Consider the following 20491-nt stretch of genomic DNA (forward strand, 5'->3'; position numbering starts at 1 on the left):
CCCCCCCCCCCCCCGCCAGAGGGACCTGCCAGGGGGCCAGGTGAGTCCCAGCAGTGCTAGCCTTATCTGGAGCGGCTCCCAGGGAGCATCCAGCAGGCAGATCCTGTCCCTCTGGCTCCTAAGGTTGCTCGGGGCGGGGACAGGGGCGGGGGGCTCGCTGCTGGCGCCTACAAGCTCCCCCGCCCCTGCAGCACACAGTGGAGTCCTCCTCGCCGTCTTTGTGCATGCTTGGGGAGTGGGGCTGCAGCACTCTGCTGGCCGGCGGGCAGGCAGGCACTGGGAGTTCAGCTGAGCTGCCTCAGGGCCCAGGAAGAAGAGGTGAGCGGCGCCGGCAGTGCCGGCTTGCGTCCTCCACCAGACGGTCCCCCGATATTGGGACAAAGTGCGTCCCGACCAATGTAAGGTCGGGACGCGGGACAAGTCCCCTAAAATCAAGACTGTCCCGATAAAATTGGGACGTCTGGTCACCCTACACAGAGTCCATCAGTACTCTCAAGCTGACCTCTTATATGTCCCTGGACTCAGTGGGCTGGGTCAAGTAGGATTTCCAAGTTGCCACCCTTATATGCCCCTGGACTCAGTAGTCTGGGTCAAGCAGCACTTACAAGCTGCCACCCTCATATGTCATAGGTTCAGCGCATCCCTATCCCCACTTTCATGTTACAATTGTTCTGGTAGTAACCTACTTGATGAGCAAACCCCACAGTATTTTTGGGTGCTATAGGGATCTTTAGCTTGGGTAAGAGGAATGTTGCTGCAGAGTAAATGGGGAAGCCAAAAACACAAAAGAGTAAAGTTCAGAGAGAGAGAGAGAGAAGCAACCAGCTTAACCATAAAAGTTATTTATTGAATAATACACCTCTACCTCGATATAACGCGGCCCGATATAACACAAATTCAGATATAACGCGGTAAAGCAGTGCTCCGGGGGGGGGGGGGGGGTCTGCACACTCCGGTGGATCAAAGCAAGTTCAATATAACACGGTTTCACCTATAACGCGGTAAGATTTTTTGGCTCCCAAGGACAGCGTTATATCGAGATAGAGGTGTAATAATAACCACACACGGAGAGCCTAAACAAATATAACAGTTACATTATTATATATCTGAGGTAGAAAAGAAAACAGAGAGAGAGCTGGGGTCTCAGCACTCTATGAAGCTAGAACTGGTCGGGTTTCCCAGGTGATGGGGGTAGCTCAGGGTCCTGAGAGCAGAGACAGGCAGAGCCCCCAGCACAATCAGTCAGGAGAAGATGAAGTCCCAGTGGAACTGATGCAGAGTTTGGATCTAGGCATCAGAACACTTACCTGAGCGTGGGTAGGGTTTTTTGTAGGGAAACAACAATGGTTCAAGGGAGAACACTGGATTTGTTTATGGGTAAACTGATAACTCAGGGGTTTTCTTTAGGCTAGACAATAGGAACTGATCATTCCTGGCTTTGGGTGGTGTTCCCTCAAGGGAGCTCACAATGCAATTAAGCAGCTACAGTATTTTGGATATCAATCAAGGATTCATTACTAAAATTGGTCTGATAACTGCTGAGCTGGGTGTGTGCAGGCATAAATTCATTAACATCTGGAGCAGAGATCCCCAATGATGCAGTGCTTCCCTGCTTTTCTGGTCCCAGAATTCAGTGTGGTTCTTGCCTTGGAATCTCTGTTCTCCATTCTGTATGCTAATGGAGATGCCTCCCTGTCCCATTTTTGATGCAGATGAGGCTAGGGGAGTTGCCTTAATCCTGTCACCCTTGTCAGGAGGGGTTTAGGTCTTCCACCGCCTTCTCATTGTTTTCTGTAAGTCTTTCTACTGATCGGTTTTGGTTCAAGCAGAGGCTGGGGGGTGGTGTGTGGGGGGGGGGGGGGGGCATGAGACAGACAGGCTGGATACTGCACCCTGGTTCCCCAAGAACACAGAGCTGACTGGTATCAATGCTATTGATATGCCTCATGTAGGGTTGTTTAACATATATATTCAATGATTAGGTGTCTTCCATGGGTCTTTGAGCTAGTGAGGAAGCTTAGGTGATGATGAGAACCCCTTCGATGCAGTTGTACATGGTTCTAGTCTCGGTATATGGTAACATCTGAAACTTAATTATTTTTCTCATGGAGGTCGTTAGAATATGGGCACGATTACAGTGAGAATATAGGTGGTGTTGAAAGAGACAAGTTTGAATAGATGTGGAAGGGCAGAGTTACAGAGGGCCTTGACAGCACAGACAAATATGCAGGGTGGATTTGTTTTAAATCGCTAGTTGGAAGACTCGATTTAATCATGGTTTTCTACAAAAAATGCATTGTTGTTGGTTGTTATAACCTTAATAATACATATTCTTCATAACTCAGAGATAGATGTCGGTTTCATTTTTAGAAGGTACACACTATACATTTTTAAAGTGATTTATTTTGAAAACTTTTCAGATTAGTTTTACAGCTATATCAGAAAATGAATGATTGTTTGGTTATTTCATTTACCAAAGGTAATTGAAGCAGATATTTATGAAGTCATTGGGAGGTGAACTATCTCCAGTTCAACAGGTTAATCATTAATATTTGGAGGATTTTCTTGCCATGCTGTATTAGGAGGAGAACATCACCAGACAGACATTTAAATTGTTTACTTAACGTTGTTGTTTTAGTTAAATAATTCTGGATATTTTTCTTCAGCAGCAAACATATATTATTTTAACAAAACAAGCAAGTGTCCCTCGCTTCTCACATTTATCTCCAGACTTCTTGTCCAGATCTATTCCGCCCCCAACAATCTTCTATTCATTGAACTTTCTGAAACTTTACACTTTTAGAGAGAGGTAAGGGATTGACTCTGTGTACACAGATATGCAGAGGGACAGTAGAGTTAAGGTCTGTTATTTCTCACCTCAATATATTTATTTATTTAAAAACATTTTTTCTGTTAACAAGCATGTTAACTCTGGAGACACAAATCCACAGTTTGAGAACTGCAAAACTAAGCATCTCTGATGGTATCTTCTAGACTGAGCACTGAGTCCCATTGGGTAGATAGAAAGATTAACCTAAATAATCTATACAGAAGCCTGTGGAACCCCATAAGATTGGGTCCCTAATCCATGAACTATTGGAACTCGTTTACAAAACTTTTACATAAGTACATAAGAATGGCCATACTGGGTCAGACCAAAGGTACATCCAGCGCAGTATCCTGTCTACTGACAGTGATCAATGCCAGGTGTCCCAGAGGGAGTGAACCTAACAGGTAATGATCAACTGATCTCTCTCCTGCCATCCATCTCTACCCTCTGACAAACAGGCTAGGGACACCATTCCTTACCCATCCTGGTTAATAGCCATGAATGGACTTAACTTCATGAAGTTATCTACCCTGTTATAGTCCTAGTCTTCACAACCTCCTCAGGCAAGGAGTTCCACAGGTTGACTGTGCGCTGTGTGAAGAAGAACTTCCTTTTATTTGTTTTAAACCCATTAATTTCATTTGGTGGCCCCTAGTTCTTATATTATGGGAACAAGTAAATGTCTTTTCCTTATTCACTTTCTCCACACCACTGATGAGTTTATATACCTCTATCATATCCCCCCCTTAGTCTCCTCTCTTCTTTTCTTAAACATTACATGACTATATTGTCTCATACTATAGAATTAAAATTTATAATCCCTATTTCATGATGAGGTATCTTTGAGCTATAATGTATCTTAATTAAAACTATCTTTAGGTATGCTTTTTCCTCAAAAAGCATTTTATCAAAAAAATCCGATTTAAATCAAAAATATTTGATTTTTTTTTTTTAAATCATTGATTTTTATCCATCCTGTGAGTATGGTGGTGAAGGGTGAGCAAACCAGTGTACGGATTCAAAGAAAGGTGTGATGTGGTCAGAGGAATTGGCCAGGAACATGTTACTAGTAATGTTGTATGAAATGAAATTGTGTGATGTATGTGTTGAGGGGCCAAAGAGAAAGAGGTTGCAGTTACCAAAATGGGAAATGAGTTGCTGGCCAAGAACAAATATTTTGTAGTACAAGCAAAATAGATTGGATTTTTAAAGTGTCAGGATTAGTTTGGGGTGAGGTAAGAGAGTTGAAGATGACCCATACCATATGGGCTGAATGAGAGGGAGGATGAATGTTTGTGTGTTCGGTAATTGCAAAAGAGAGAGTTTGTTGGGAGGAGAGATCAGGAGTGTTTTTTGCCTATGTTTTGTTTAAGGCAGTGGTTCCCAAACTTGGTTCGCGGCTTGTTCAGGGTAAGCCCCTGGCAGGGACTGGCCCACGCCGCTTCCCGCAGCTCCCATTGGCTGGGAACGGCGAACTGGGGCCACTTGTTTAAGGTGATAACAAGACATTAGGAGAAGTCAGGGATGATTTTATTTTTACAAAGGAAATGGTGGTTAAAAGTAGTCTTCCATGCTCCCCCTTATTCTTGGGACACCTACCCCAAACGTATGTGGCAGCCTACTTCCTTTATTTCATTTAAGTGCTTCCTAAAAATTCATGTCTGACACATCAGATAAATGATGGCTAGAGAAGGTTAAGCCAAAAAATGACTATCAAGATATGTGCATCTTACTGATTAGCTGTGATCTTATTCTTGTCACCATTGTCCTTCTCCCTTTTCCTTATTTTTCGATGACCCTCACTTCATTATGTCAAATAAATATATGTTTGATTTGTGAGATGCTTAGTGTACTTTTGGGTGCACAAAAATAATAAATAATATTGGAATTGGGAGAGTCACTAAAACAATTGCTTAATGTTCACCTATGTATGTACAGTAAGCTAACTATATGTCCTGAAGAAAATATTTTAAATATGCCAAGGGCTCACCTTAGTTTACTTTATTTTATTTTTGCTTTCTTTGCTCCATTCAGTGAATGTATCATTGGAATAAAACAAACTGACAAATCTGTATAGACATTATCAATTATTTATTGTATGTTCTGTTAAACTGAATTGATTTCTCTCTAAAATATTTAAGTGACCAAATCACATAAAATTCATACACTGAGTTTATTATCAGTACCATCTGAAAAAATACATAAAAACATACCCTTAATCAGCCTGTTGCTTCTAAAATGGGTGACCAATCTGTAACAGTATTGCTGCATTTAGAAAATAGCCAAGTACTCGAATAAAGCCTAATCCTTGGGACCTGTATAATGTTTAATTATTAACACGAGAATCTTGAAATTACCAATAGAACCACTATAATGGAGCAATGTACTGTCTTGTATAGATGCTGCAATTTTTCTAATGGGCAGGGAGATATTTATTTAATAAAACTTTGGCCTTTGTTTTTGCTTAATATTTTTCATTGTTAGCTTGAGCACGTTAAATTTACTAATTTAGTCTAGTCTTACAAACTCATTGGTCTAAGTCTGAATCCCTATTAAATGTAAAAGTTAAAGTACTCCTTTTAAAAAAATGTCTGTACACTAGACTGAATATTCCCCTTGGGGATGACACTAATAAACCTGTTATAGATTGATTTGCCAGGTTTATGAAAACAAGAGACAAATAGTACTGATTCAAGTTTTCCTGCTTATCTCTCACTGCAGTCTGGACCTGCAATACTCTTAGGCCTTGGCTACACTTGAGAATTCACAGCGCTGCCGCGCGAGTGTAGTCAGTCTCCTCTCCGAGGGGAATAGCTTGCAGCACTGCAAGTGAGCGTGCAGCGCTGCAGGCATTGATTACACTGGTGCTTTACAGCGCTGCGCTCAGTGGTGGGGGTGGGGGCGTTTTCACACCCCTGAGCGCAGCAAGTTGCAGCGCTGTACAGCGCCAGTGTAGCCAAGGCCTTAGTGTTCTTCTAATCCCAGAGCTATAGTGATCATAGATGGCTAATAATGCCTAATTATGTTGTGGCTTTGTTATACAGACAAAAATCTGCCAAGTGAATAATAGAGACTAAAAAGCTCATTGTGTTATCTAAAACAAGGTTGAGCCTAGCTTTTCAGAAACGAGAAGTAGTGCACTAAATCATTGCCCCACCCAGACACTTGGGAATTTCTGATACTGAAATCATGTTGCTTAAGATAGAAGAGCCTTAGCTAGTAATGTAGGTAATTCACTAATGTCTAATTGCCATGTTAACGTTACTGAAGTAAAAGTAAATAAAGAGCAACTTCTACTTTTTGAGTACAAAGTCAGGTTTTTTTTGTGTTTCAGGAGTTGTCGTTTCAGAAATCCTGTCTGTAGCAATGATATTTTTTCTCCTCTGTGCCATTTAAAAAAAAATTAACTGCTAGGCTTAAGGAATAGAGAGGTATTTTTATATTGGCATTTCTCAAATTGTGTTCTGTGAACTGCTGATAGATCACACGATGCTACTTCTACTTGCTACTAGCTGCTGTAGCCTATTTTACTATTTGTATTGCTATAGAAGCCAATCAGTTTGGGAGTCCCATTGCCTCTTCAAACCATATGAACAAAAAAATTAAACATTCCTTGCTCCCAAGGGGAGCTTGCAGTCTACGGCCTAGACCCCACAATCAACTTTAGGTGAGCAGACCACCATTGACATGGGTCTTAAATAACTACAGAAAATCAAGAGATTGGGGGCAGGGGAAGAGGGGCATAACTTCTGGGGGGAAATTGGTGAGGGATACCCAGGTTCAAAGATTTAACCACTGTCCCAGTGAATTTCTGTAATAGGCCCATTTTTGTTTTTAAGACCAAAAAATTAACCATTTTCCCTTCTTGTATGTTTTCAATTATAATATGAAACTAAAGAGAGGGTTGACTGTCCTGTATTTTCTCCCAGTGTAGTTACTCTGAAGATGCACGATAAACCCATTTGGTTTATACAGGGCAGGTGACAGGAGCTTGTGTTCACAAGTAATATGCTGAGAGTGATACACTGAGCAGAACCGACTTCTGCTCTGGACACTGTTGTACTTTAGATTGTGAATGTACCAGATTGGCATCCTTCTAGTTTTGTAGTCTTGAGTGGGAGCATGCATATGTGATGATTACCTTTACAGGGAAAGGAAATTTCTTGCAATTCTTTAAAGGTGGCATTTTCTCTTGATCCACAGTTAGCCAGTCACCCTTTTTGTAAAAGCTTTGAGTTGTTTGTTGGTTAGGTATTTTTTAAAGATATGTATTGGCTTGTATGATGGACTGTGGTGACTCGTTAACGCATGGGCAGTAACTCACAAGAGGGCCAGTTTCCCCTGCACAAAAAATTACTTTAGTGTGTATAGATAAAAAGGGAGTGTAAACTCTTCAGGACAGAGCATGTATGATTTTGTGTTGTGTACAGCACCACATATATTTATGGTGCTTTATAAATGCTGCTTATCTTGTTACTTATTTTCAAGGCCTTGTTGGTAACCCAAGCTACTTAGTAATGAGAGAAAGAGTGCCCTTTTTGGCAACATGTCAGTTACGTTTCTTTTCCGAAACTGGCATTGGAAACATTCATGATCTACTGTTGCAGGAGGCTTATATTCATAGACAGCCCACTTCTTCCTTCATTAAGAAGCGGAGTCATAATGAAGAGAGAAACAGCATGTGCCTACATGCATATAAAATCTGCTTTATTCCAAAGGATGAAGTAGAGCTGCATCAAGATGAAGAGAACCTGCCCTATGAAGAAGAGATTTACAAAGATTCCAGTACCTTTCTGAAGGTAAGCTACCTTTGCACCTTGCAATCATTGCGCTCCCATCATGTGGTTGCGTTAAGCTGTCTCGACAACTGAAGAGGTTTGAAATATTTTATGGGATGAACTTATGCTCTGATTACGAGGTTGATGAAGGGTCTTTATGGATGACATGAAATTAACACTTGGCCTTTAAATTATTCATGAATCACTTGGCCAATATCTGACTCAAGAGTGCAGGTTATCAGCCTGTTCTATTTTTCTCCTGTTTCAGGCTTGCAGCAAGCCATAGTATCAGTGAACCTGTGCCAGTGGCTAAAACTTATAGTAATACATAACTTGTGTATTGCAGAATCTTTACAGTGTAGAACAGGGGTTCTCAAACTGGGGGTTGCGAGGTGCTTACATGGGGAGTCGTGAGCTATCAGCCTCCACCCCAAACCCCACTTTGCATCTAGCATTTATAATGGTGGTGTTAAATATATAGAAACGTGTTTTTAATTTATAAGGGGGGTCACACTCAGAGGCTTGCTATGTGAAAGGGGTCACCAGTACAAAAGTTTGAGAACCACTGGTATAGAATGATATGTTGAGGAAGGGGCAGAACAGTATTTTGTAAGCTAGAAACTTTTCGCCGTGTGGTATGTAAAATCAGTTGGAAATGTGCATGGCCTGAATCATCTCTCTCCCTTTTTGTTCCTTTTTTCTATAGGGAACCCAGAGCTTAAATCCTCACAATGATTATTGTCAACACTTTGTGGATACAGGACACAGGCCGCAGAACTTTATCAGAGATGTGGGTATGTCAGAATAGCCCAAACAATCACTAAGAAAGTTTCTTGCTGTTTGCTGTAATATAGCTTCACCTCTTCCTCTCGACCCCCTTCCTCACCCCCAAAATGTAATTGCTTGTATTTGGGCATGCTCTCTTTTTTGGTATTGAAAATAAGAAAGGGAATGGAAGAGAGTCTCTCTGTTCTTCCATTTATAAAATTACCTGGGACTTTGTTTCTGTCATATCAGTTATATAGAGGTAGGAAGATGCTATTGCCAACTTTTATTTTAAACCATTTAGTTTTAAAAGGTTTTTAACTGGTGAATTTCATGTTCTAGTGTGGTGTAGTGCAGTGGCTTTTAACCAGGGGTCTGTGAGTCGTTTCAGGGGGGCTGCGGGGCCCCAGGGCTGAAAGCTGGAGCTCCACATCCTGGAGCCCATGCGGGGCTGAAGCCAGGAGCCACGGGACTGAATCCTAAAGCCTAGGTGCCCCATGGGGCTGAGTCCCCCCTTTGAGGTATAATTTTTGGTTGCCCCCCAACCCGGACAGGCTGGGTGGCCTGCTGAGGAGAGTCGGGGTGAAGGTGGTGTTCCCTCACTGGACTCCACCGTGCGGATCTGGCCTGAGCCCCGCTGGCCCTTGCTCCCCCGCACCCCAATGGAAGCCAAACTACGCCTATGCCTGAGGGCCTCTCTCTCCCCCCCCCCCCCCCAACTGGGCCCTGGAGTTTTATAGCACACTGGGGGGATGCGGGGGGGAATCTTACCCAAAAAAAAAAAAAAGGTTGAGAATCCCTGGTCTAGTGGACTGATCAACTGTCCCTAGGTCCCACGGACAGTTTTTTAATCTTGGTTTAGTGATTGGTTTCACTGTGCTGCCCCAGAGAACTCCTTTGACATCTGTGCATTCCATATAAAATGGGAATAATACTTTGAAAAGTAAGTACATTCTGAGAATTCATTAGTAGGCCAAATTCATTACTAGTTTAGAAGAGCATAACTATTTAAGTCAGTGTAGTTTCACATGTTCAGGCCAATGCTGAGTTTACTACTGTTTGAAAAGTGCTATGTAAGTGCTAACTGGCTCTGTGTTTTGAGTTTGTAAAATTAAAATAACATCCTTTGGTACTATTCTCCAACATGGATGTCTCATGGCAACTTAGTTTAAAAAAAAAAAAAATCTCTGAAATGTTTTATCTCACCTTGAACCAATTATAAGACTGTGAGATTTTCAGTGAAGGGATCGTGTGTTTGTACAGCTCTTAGCACATCTTAATCATGGCATCTGGGTGCCACCTCAGTATAAATCTACTATCACAGTCTTCTGAACTCTTCAAAAAATCTTTTGGCATAAGGTATTGAAATAAAAGGTTTTAGATAACTAACTGCTTTCCAGGATAAACAGTATATTCATCTTGACAGCTCTGATTAGCACTCCTAAGAAAATCTGCATATTCTGAGTCAGGTATATTTATATTCAGCATGAAATGTTCATATGCTTGAAAGACTTATTTCACTAGTTTTACCAATTAGAGAGAATAATGAATAATCTGTATGTCTGAAGATAACTGAATGATAGCTTGCCTTTTTGATATTTGCTCTGACTTATTGTATAGCCATAAAAGGAATACAGAATAAATGGAATTGACATTGTTATTCTGGTGAGGTGTGATATGCCAGTGGCTCTCAACCTTTCCAGATTATTGAACCCCTACCCCCCCCAAGTTTCACCTCACTTCAAAACTACTGGCTTACAAAATCAGACATAAAAATCCAAAAGTGTCACAGGACACTATTACTGAAAGATTGCTTACTTTCTCATTTTTACCATATAATTATAAAATAAATTGATTGGAATATAATTGTACTTATATTTCAGTGTATAGCATGTCAAGCAGTATAAACAAGTCATTGTCTGTATGAAATTTGAGTTTGGACTGACTTGGCTAGTGCTTTTTATGTAGCCTCTTGTAAAACTAGGCAAATATCTAGATAAGGTGATATACCCCCTGGAAGACCTCTGCGTAACCCTGGTTGAGAACCACTGTCATATGCAGTTGGGTTCTTCTGTAGCAAAGAAACCTGTTTGAGGATCAGGTGAAAGGAGTCTATGAACAACTATTTCTCCAGATCCTCATACTTTGCAAACATAAGACTGGAGAGGTCATCGGTAACCTCCTTTTTCTCTCTTGTTATAGGCACCAAACTGCCACTTTGCGACTTTTAAAACTTTTAATATCAATATTTAATTTAATAAATTTAGAACTTTTAAATAAAAAATTGGTAACTACTTAGGGTCCTGGGCACTGTCCCAGTTTGTCCCCATGCGGCAGCCCTTCAGGCATCAGAACAATATTTGTGCTTTTGCACCTACTTTGTAGTTTAGCTCTGTTTATATCCGTATACTCTGGGAAATCTGTCTGATACTTGGGTCCGCATCACAGTCGGAATATCTGACTGCCTCACAATCTTTAGTACAGGGTCGATTGATTTCAAATCAAGGTGATTTAAATCACCAAATGAAAAGTCTTGCTTTACTTCATTGATTTTAATCAACTTTTCCACTTGCACTTTGGTTATTTTCTAAAGAAAATCCAATCTCATTGGTTGCTATAACCATTAAAACATTTTGATTTACAGCTAAATAGAGCCTTTACTCAAGATATGATCAATCTTTTTGCTACCTAGGAGGGTACACTATGACCATGAACATTTATTTAAGCAATTATATAGCTTAATATTTTCAGATTCTTATTACTGGTACATTTTTAGTGTGTTAGAAAATCATGAATGATATATTGGTCATTGGTAATTAACTTTTTGCTCACGATTTGTGTCAAGCTTCATTAGAATGGTAACTGGAATTTAATTAAACACACAAAGCAGCATATAAAATTTATTTTATATTAACAAAACAACCTTTAATATTTTGGATATATACACTTCTCTTATTAAAACATGTTTCACATTTACAGCTAAATGATTTAATAAAGGCATAGAGGGATTAACTGTAGTCTGTGAATTAAACTGATTATTTAGATCAACCTGGGAAATTTTTCAAATATGCCTAAGTGAAAGATCCACCTTGCTTAAGTCTCTTGAAAATGAGACAACCGCCTCTTAAATTACTTAGGCTGTCCTTCAAACTTTTAAAACTAGTAGATCTCCACCCCTCCCTCTTTGTTTTTATTCATAGACTGGAAGAGAGAGACAAGTTTTCCTGCTTTTCAATTCCCAGTTGATTTCTCAACTTTGAATGAAGAAAATATTATTTCTGTGCCTGCAGAAGAGGTCACTGCAGTCAAAAGCTGGTTTAGCACTTACTTCAACAAACTCTGTTTCCGGGTGCTTAGCTAGGGACATCCACCAGTTCAGTAGTGTGACTTTCTTTAAAACACCATCAGCAAACTTGTACTGCTTGAATGGTTCACCTCTAGCCCTGAAATTTATTATGGTTGGCATGGTTGATGGTAATGCCCATGTCATAGCAGCTGCATCTTCAGCAGCTAGGCATCTATCCTCATACTTTGGGTTGAGAATATTGGCAAGAAAATGAGGTGGAGTGAGTGCTTGATCCATCCCCTTTTTTTACTGCTTGCAGGTTGTTTTTTGGGTGTCTTTCTTCAATGACTCTGGAAGTTCTTTCTAAATTTCAACAGCATCAGCAATACAGAAGCAATCTTTCTGCAGTTTGTCCAAGCTTTCAGTATTTTCAGCATATCTTCCACATTTCTCTTTAGTCTGATGTTGACTATTTTGACTGTGATAGTTCCATCCGTTTTGTCACGACTTTCTTCACAAATTGTCATCAGAATAGGCCTGTTCTTAATAAATAGCTCAAACCAGTCAACCACTGAATATCATTGTACATCTTGGGGAACAGTTAGTTTGGATCCTCCTGCTCTCATATGTGAAACTGAAGCAAAGTAGTTGTTAGGGAAGAATTTGCAATTTCAGCAACACTTTCCTTTATTCCTAGAGTTGTACTTAAGTCTTTGGCTAAAAGATGCACCAAATGAGCACTAAGCCCATATGGTATAAGTTTCAGGTTCCCTTCATTATCTTCTCGATTTCTTCTTGACTTGCTACATTTGCAGCATTGTTTGTGATAAAGCTATGTACTTGACGCTTGCATTTTTGTTCATAGTGTGTTGTAGCTTTTACTGCTACTTCTTTTATGTATTCTGCTGTATGGGTATTTCCTGATGTACTAGTTGTTTTTGTAAGATAGACAACCCCATCTTCTGTTGTCTCACACACACATACTACTGGATCATTTTGTACGTTGGTTCACCCATCGTGACTCAGATTAATGAATTTCCTGTCAATGTTTTTCCTCAACACTGTTCAGTTTCCTTCTCATACACCGTATGCAGAAACCTTACAGCAATATCTACTTTGTGGAGTGGTGTGTAGCCTGATTGTAATGATTGAACCATGTCAATTAAATGTTTGTTCTGAACAAGATGAAAGGGAAAATTCGATGCATAAATTAACCAAGCAATCTTTTCATCTATGGAGACTTGCTGGAATCTGCCAGTCCTGATTATGAACTCATCCATGATTTTACTGGATGATGAAGAAAGTCTTTTTTGATAAAGGTATGGTACTGCCTGACGTATGTTCAGTTGCAGCATTGCTGGTGGTACCAGCTGGATGGCTCTGCAGTTAATGGTATTGGAGATGATGAACATTCATAAGCCCTATGTCTAAGCTGGACCCTGAAACAAAATGGTAAAATAAAGTCCCTCACTCAGAGTTTTACTCAGTGCATTGCTTTAAAAGAAATTGTAAATGGAAGATCCTTCCTACTGCAGCTGTTTGTATTAGCGTTTAAATGATCTGATTTGTTTAAACAGTTTTATAGGGAAAATAATTAATAAACTATAAGGATTATCTAAATCTACTTAAACCCTTATCTCTAGGAATGTACCAAACAGCTTTAAAAAAACATTTTTTAAAATTTTAAAATTCATAAGTGCCTTATAAAATTTTAATTTAAAACAGGAAATCTTCGTCTAGGATGTTTGATTATACTGACCAATAAAAAAAATTGTTTGAGAAGTCCAGCAGTAACATTAATTGATAAATACTTCCACAATAAACTAGCATGCCAGTTATATGTTGAACTCAAACATTTTGAAATTCATAAATAAGAATTCTACTCTAAACATAAATTTATGACAATCTAAATTATTTACTCATATTGTGAGACATGGTAGGCTCTCCATAAGAATGGTGCAAAAATAAGTTGTTCCAGATTGTTCAGACATGTCCACATCATCATCTTCAAAGGCATTGCCTTCTGAGGACGATTTTTCATAACATTTCATTCTGACAATCAGGCATTGCATCTCTTTGTTCCACTGTTTGCATTTGGCACATGTTCCTTTTGTAACCCGGAGGTACAGGGAATTTCTTGAAAATATTCCCAAATATGACCTGCAGCCATGGCAATTCTTTTTCATCCAGTTTCCAGGTGCTGAAATCAACACGAGACTGCACTCTCTGAAGGAATATTGTCCCTTTTTTCCCCATAGTGTTCTGCTTTGACCCCTGTGTTGCTCTTTTCTGGTTGCACACTCTGCTCCTTCTCCCCTGGTACTTAACTACCCTCCCCTCTTCTCCCCCCATCCCCAGAGAAATAAAAGAACTAACAACAACCCAGAACTTCTGCTCCTGTAACCATCATGCCTTTTGCATTGCAGTATTTTATTTGTTTAGCAACAGTGAAGGAGTTAGTTGAGAAATTAATGGAATTCTGTTTATTTGTATCTTTGTCTGTGTACACATGCAAGGAGACAGAACAAGGCTATTTACTGGAAGTGCCCAGAACCATCCAGAAGCAAGGTCTGGTAGTTAATGGGCAGATCAATGTTTTTTCATGAGCCGGAGAGTAAGTTTCCATGATGGGTGGAGTCATAAATATTCATAATTTAAGAACTGAACCAGTCAGAGCTCGGGTCGGGAGAAGCTATAAAATAGGACAATGAGACAACACAGGTGGGTTCAGTGGATGATCCTAGTGAGATACATGATAGTGTCTCCAGGAGTCAGTGGCTGTGTCTGAATGCCTGTGATGACTTTGCTAGTCTCTTGCAGTCAGTAGCATAGCCCCTGTTTCCCCCACAGGTTAAAGCCCTTAATACAATACATGACCTATTGGGTCATAGTTATAAAGCTTGACAAAGGTTAGATGTTTTTCCTGTGGTTCTTTATATATAAAAGCAGCCTTTGACTCAAAGCTTTTGATAGAGGCTCATGGATTCATCATGTTTGTTTTTTATTTTAATGTTTTAAGAGACTATAATTTGATCGTTTGTATTAAATTCAGATTTCACTTTAAACAGATTTATTTTGAAAAAGGATTATATTTTGAACCTGATTCTCTCAGTTCCTTGGCTACTGCCCTAACCATTGGACAATCCTTCTAATCAACTCTAAGCAGGTATTCATAGTGCTAGCTGGGAATTGAGTGCCCAGTGGATATGCACACAACAGCATGAGAGGCAATACACTCTGCCTGCGGAGCTGGGAGGAAGGCGGACTGGCCAAACTGATTACATGGACATGATTGTGGTGTCCTGTTGTTTCTGAAACAAATATGTTAAGCCAGTTACAAGAAGACAGTTGTGTGCCATACGAGGCAGCTGATCATAGTTACTAACTGAATATTAAACATGTATGTAGACCCAAACTGTATTTTAGATGCAACCCTGACAGTAACTTTTTGATATATCTCTGTTGAAAGTTACAGGGTGCCTCAGCAGCACCGGTTCATTTCCATTGATTCCTTCTATTGCAAGATCAACTTTATCTCCTGATGTGATAGAACCTGCTTTTTTATTTTTATTTTAGTCTCCATCACTTCTAAATTTTTAAATAGTCTCTTATTCATCCTTGAAAATCATCTTTTGGAAATACCCCTTTGCCCTCCGCTGGTTTGAGTTCCTACTGTCTGAGTTTTTGGCTTTTCCACCTCCCACACGCATTGTGCTGGAAGGCAACAAAATATCAGCTGTAATTAAAAACATAACTGTTTTAATGCAATGTGTAAATAAAGTATGTGTGTGAGAGGAAATAAAGATACTATTTGCATTTCATTGGATACAAATAGCTGTAATGTCAGCTGTGGTGGAGCTTAAGAACCTCTGACACCAATTTTTCCATGAAATTGGAGGCAGGGGCCAGAGCCACTATTCTTAATTAAAATAATCAGGACAAGAATTTTGATAAAAAATAAAGTAATAAAATAAATCTTTATGGTGTCCAAATCTCATAAGCTGACAAAGTGGACAAATTAAAAAAAGAAAAGCTTTGCAGGTCACTCATAAAGTTGAGCTAATATTCCTTTGTGGGAGGGAACTACGTCAGGATCTTTTTGTTTTCTCATATTTAGGGTACTACTAGGATTTACAAAAATATTTCCATTTAACTTTTTTTTTTTTTTGGTTGGAGGGGGATCATAGGGAGCAGTGCTCACAGCCAGAGTTTAAATGCTAAGAGCATAACCGGGTATCTGTCTTACACGTACCAGAGCCAAAATTATGCCTTTCTGATACAGGTTTTTAAAATTAAGTAATTAAGAAATGAAAACTTCTATGAAACTTTTGTGTATGCACGTCTAGTAGTGTTACAATTAAACCTGGATGAAGTGACTGCCTAAGGGACCAGCCACAGTCAGTTTCCTATTAAAAGTAGTCTTTAAAGGTCAAACAGTTGTTCTGGAGACAGTAATATATATTTGTTACCACAAAATGTTGGTGTCCACCCTGCTTTAGTATACTTAATAAACTTAAACTAAAATTACAGAAAAAAACATAAAACAACTCTCCTCTGTATGTCTTTTGCCCAAATTAATTTGAGCAAAAGTGAATCATGGGCTTCTAGAAAAATTTGGAGACTTTTGGACAAGATGTTATTCATAATCTTTTCTAATATTTCTATACTTTATTATTGTAGAGAAGTTCAGTGCATTGGAATATTCAGTAACTTTGGGGATAGGTGACTGAATGAGGATAGCAGGCTTTTATAAAGTACTGGGGTAACCTGAACGGGTTGTTGATTGTGTTGAAGAGGGTGGTGGTTGTGTTCTTTGTAAATTTGGGGAGTTACTAAAATATCTGACTCTACTTCAGAATACTTGTTGGGTTTGTCTGCTGGCTGTCTGTACAGGTTTCATTCTCACAGAACAGATTGAAAATTAACTAATTTTCTTATTTTCCTCAGGCTTAGCAGACAGGTTTGAAGAATATCCCAAACTTAGAGAGCTCATCAGACTAAAGGACGAACTAATATCTAAATCTAACACTCCCCCCATGTAAGTGTTTTTGTTAGAAACTGGTTTCTGCTCTCCAGACTCTCTTAATGTTAGCTGTCTGCTCCACAAATCTTTTTATCTTTCAGCACCTGTTTAAGATTTACACTTTCTATTTCTGGTTTGTGAATCTAAATTAAATCTGAATCCTAAATAGAATGCAACCATTTTATTTTGGATAATTTAATTTAGTGTTTAATTGATGTCTGTATATAAATTAGATTTTCTTATCAGAGCATGATGGTTCATGAAGCCTGAAAATTTTTTCTTTTGTAGACTGTGCTTTCAGCCTCATTGGGATGTAAACATACATCTGGCAGCCAAAAAGGAGAAATATGTATGAAAAAGCTTGACCTAGAACAATGTAGTTTCAAACCACAAGAAAACCTTTTCAAAGAAAATTTGACATTTTATTCAATATTCTGTGGCCAAAATATTGTGAAAATGCTGTTCTCAGAATAAGTATCTTGTGTGAGATAGCATGTTAGAACTTTTGTTTTCTCCCAGTTCCTGCAGAATTTCAGTTGTATTTTAAAATATGCTATTTTTCTACCTATATGCTTGAACCTCATGAATGTGGACCGATACAGTATTGTACTGGCTTATTCTGTATCCAGAAAGAGTAATTTTCTGTACTCCTTATTTATCCAATTAGCTTGATTGAAATCAGTTGGTTCCAAAATAAGAGCCGAGTAATATGAACTACGTCTTTTACCTCAGTGTGTGTTAACCCTGAAACCTAATGAAGATGGTACACGTGTTAATGTTAATTGTTGGCTAATAAAGAATAAAATAATCATGGTGTTCTAAGATTATGGTAGCATTTTGCTTGCCATCACTCTTTGTCTCACTAATACAAAAATGGGTAAAATCCAACTGGCATTCCCTAAATAGATCAACCAAAACTTCGTAGATATGGCCAGGAGGGCTATTATTCCATAAATCAAACCTAGCAAGACTCTCATAATATTGTAGATTTAATTTTTCACAGAGATAGAACAGTAATTAGCAACTGGTGAGGAGGATAGGCTATACATGAGCAGGAAATGGGACAAGTATTAAATCTGCACATTTGAGTCCCAGAAATAGCTTGCTAAAAGCAAAATTTCTAATAGTGTTTTAAAACTGCATTCCCAATATGTGGAATGTAATTGGCCTCCATATATATAGAATTCATATAGTGCAGATAAAAACTATATATTTTAGCATTGCCATTTGTCACTTTATATATACTATCCCCCCCCCCCCCCAAAATCAATCATAGCTGAGCAGCAACTGTTTTTTCTTTCCTAAATGGAAATATTTTTCAAAAACATTCCATGAAAATGATTTGTACCTTGATGCTGTACCAGATAATGTGTGGACAGTTGTCCAGCCCTCTTTCCTACTCGCTAGCCCTCAATCCTTATTGCTGTGTCTTAAAAGGACTCCTCTTTGAAAGTGTCATTAGTTTAGTTGTATTGGATTTTTATAGTGTAATGGTGTAGACCACATTTGGGGACCTTCTACTCTCCTGTTCATTATTTCACAACATCCGTGTAGTCACTACAGCACTTGCTTATGTTCAAGGTAACTTTAATGTATTTTTACATGTATTTAATGCATTGTAGCCCCTGGAAACCAAGAGGAGACACATCTTTCCACTGATCCCCAGCAAGCGCTCTGTGGGAATTTGAGAACTGCAGTTCTACCTTCTCCAAGCAATTTGTCATAGTTTATTATCTCTTTAAATAGGTATTTACAAGCAGACTTGGAGGCCTTTGACACTAGAGAACTAAAGTCCAAATTTGATGTGATTCTTCTGGAACCTCCATTGGAAGAATACTACAGAGAGACTGGCATCACAGCCAATGAAAAGTGCTGGACTTGGGATGATGTAAGCTTTCTTTCTTACTATGCAAAAAGTCTTTGTAAATGCCTTATAAAATAGATTGAAGTGTAGATTTGGGTGTAAAGCATTTTTACATAGGATTTGTTTGAGAAAAGTGAGGTGTTGTAAAAACAAAGGTGGGGTGTTTGTGTGTGTGTGTGTGTGTGTGTGTGTGTGTGTATATATATATATATATACACATACATACACACATGTATGTATGTACACACTTAAATTGTTAAAGGTGACTCGCCTAGTTTTCAAGAAACACTTTGATTGTGTCCTTTTTTGCCCATTATGATGTATAAAGAAGGCCTGAAAGGGTTTTTAAAACAATCCCCACACCCAAAAAAACCCTTCATTTTTGCTGCTCGTTTTTAACCTTAGAAATCTTAGGAATAGCCAGTCTTGTCTTTCCTGGTTTTGCCAGAGAACTTCTTGGGGAGGTCTCAGATGTGTATTAGGATCACTTGCTCCTTAATTGAAGAGGTGCAATAATTGAATCTTTAACAGACATCCTTTCTCCCAAGTGTTCATTATGCATTGGAGTTAAATAGGTATTAACAGAAAGCAACCAAAGCCCGCCATAATTTTGAAAAGTCTGATTAAAAATTCTTCCCCTTAATTGTTTCTCTTATGCCATTTTTACTAAATGTCAAGTCACCATAGACTTTTCCAAGATAGACAAGAACAGAGTTTCTAATGTAAAAAACAAAGAAGGAAACTCCTTGATAAAACTTTCCAGACTTTATATATCACAAAGAAGCAAAAAATTATATAAATCCAGCTTTTACCTTTTGCAGGTCATGTTTACAGTAGTATTTATTTTATTTAAATGTATGCACTCTGCCTATGTTAGCACAAGGAAAATTAGACATAAAATACACTTTTAAAATACCCTCCACTCAAAGTAAATGACGAAGAAAATCACATCACCAACATATTGAAGAAGAAAATCACCTTGTTCTAATCTCAGTTAGTTCTAACTACATAATTTCCCCTCAGTTATCCCATATGTTAACCTCCCGAGGAAAACAGGTGGGGTCTTGGGGCTTAGTTCTGTTACCCCAGTGTCTTGTCATTTAATTTTACACACCCGTGGCCATCTCAGTTGTTTGTCATGACTTAAGAGCACAGCTATGGCTTCTGTTCAGACATAGAGCCACAGACCAGTCTGCACGTGGAGATGTTCAGTGGGCACACGTGAAAGGCAAAAATAACAGAAGCAACTGGTAACGCAAACTTGCATCCATCTGTAATGAATGGGTTTGAAACAGTCGTTCCATACCCATGATGATAGACTTCCATATTAGGATTCAGCAAGAAAAAGTTGAAGCAGTTGAGAAACATAACACATCAAATAATCTAGAGGAAAAAACAAAGTGTACAAGGAGAGCAACTTGTTATAAGTTTCACTATTTTATCTTGCAGTAGTTCCTGTTGCATTATTATTTTTTGCCATTGCAGTAAATGAGACTTGGTTTGATGTATTAGCAAGTTACAGATGAATCCCTTCAACCTGCATGCATCTGATAGTCATTACATCTGAAGTTGGTTCACTCTAAATATTACTCTTGTTTCAATCTTGAGACTTTTTTCTATTTAAACCTGGAAATGAAAGGAATGCCTCTCATATAAATGACTATGTATTGGCTAGGTCTTGTGACCAGTTTTAGATAAGTGAAGCAGAGTATTTCTGGGTTTAAACTGGGGACCACTGTTCTAAAATGTTCTGATTGCCATATAAGGCCCAGGTCAGTGTGAAGAGTAACAGAACATGTGGGAATGGATGGCACTGATTGGGTACTAAAATAATTTAAAATCCATTCTCCAGCAAATGTATTTGAAGGGGCACCAGTGAAGAGAATGAGGGTCTAGATAAACACCAGAAATATGTATTCTTAAGGTTGCCGTGGCAATGTTAAAC

At 38.8% G+C, this 20491-nt stretch overlaps 1 protein-coding gene across 1 annotated transcript in view; it reads left to right on the top strand.

Annotated features, from left to right (window-relative positions):
* The window catches only part of METTL14 (methyltransferase like 14), a 33539-nt gene that overhangs the window by 2280 nt on the left and 10768 nt on the right, over window positions 1–20491 (top strand). Inside the window, exons 4-7 of the mRNA XM_024213135.3 lie at window positions 7549–7629; window positions 8315–8402; window positions 16607–16697; window positions 18429–18570. Of these exons, the coding sequence (XP_024068903.1) occupies window positions 7549–7629; window positions 8315–8402; window positions 16607–16697; window positions 18429–18570 (402 nt within the window). The remainder of the gene's footprint in view (window positions 1–7548; window positions 7630–8314; window positions 8403–16606; window positions 16698–18428; window positions 18571–20491) is intronic.

The sequence above is a fragment of the Terrapene carolina genome, unplaced genomic scaffold, assembly GCF_002925995.2.
Source record: "Terrapene carolina triunguis isolate 2854851 unplaced genomic scaffold, T_m_triunguis-2.0 Scaffold66, whole genome shotgun sequence".
Taxonomy (NCBI): domain Eukaryota; kingdom Metazoa; phylum Chordata; order Testudines; family Emydidae; genus Terrapene; species Terrapene triunguis.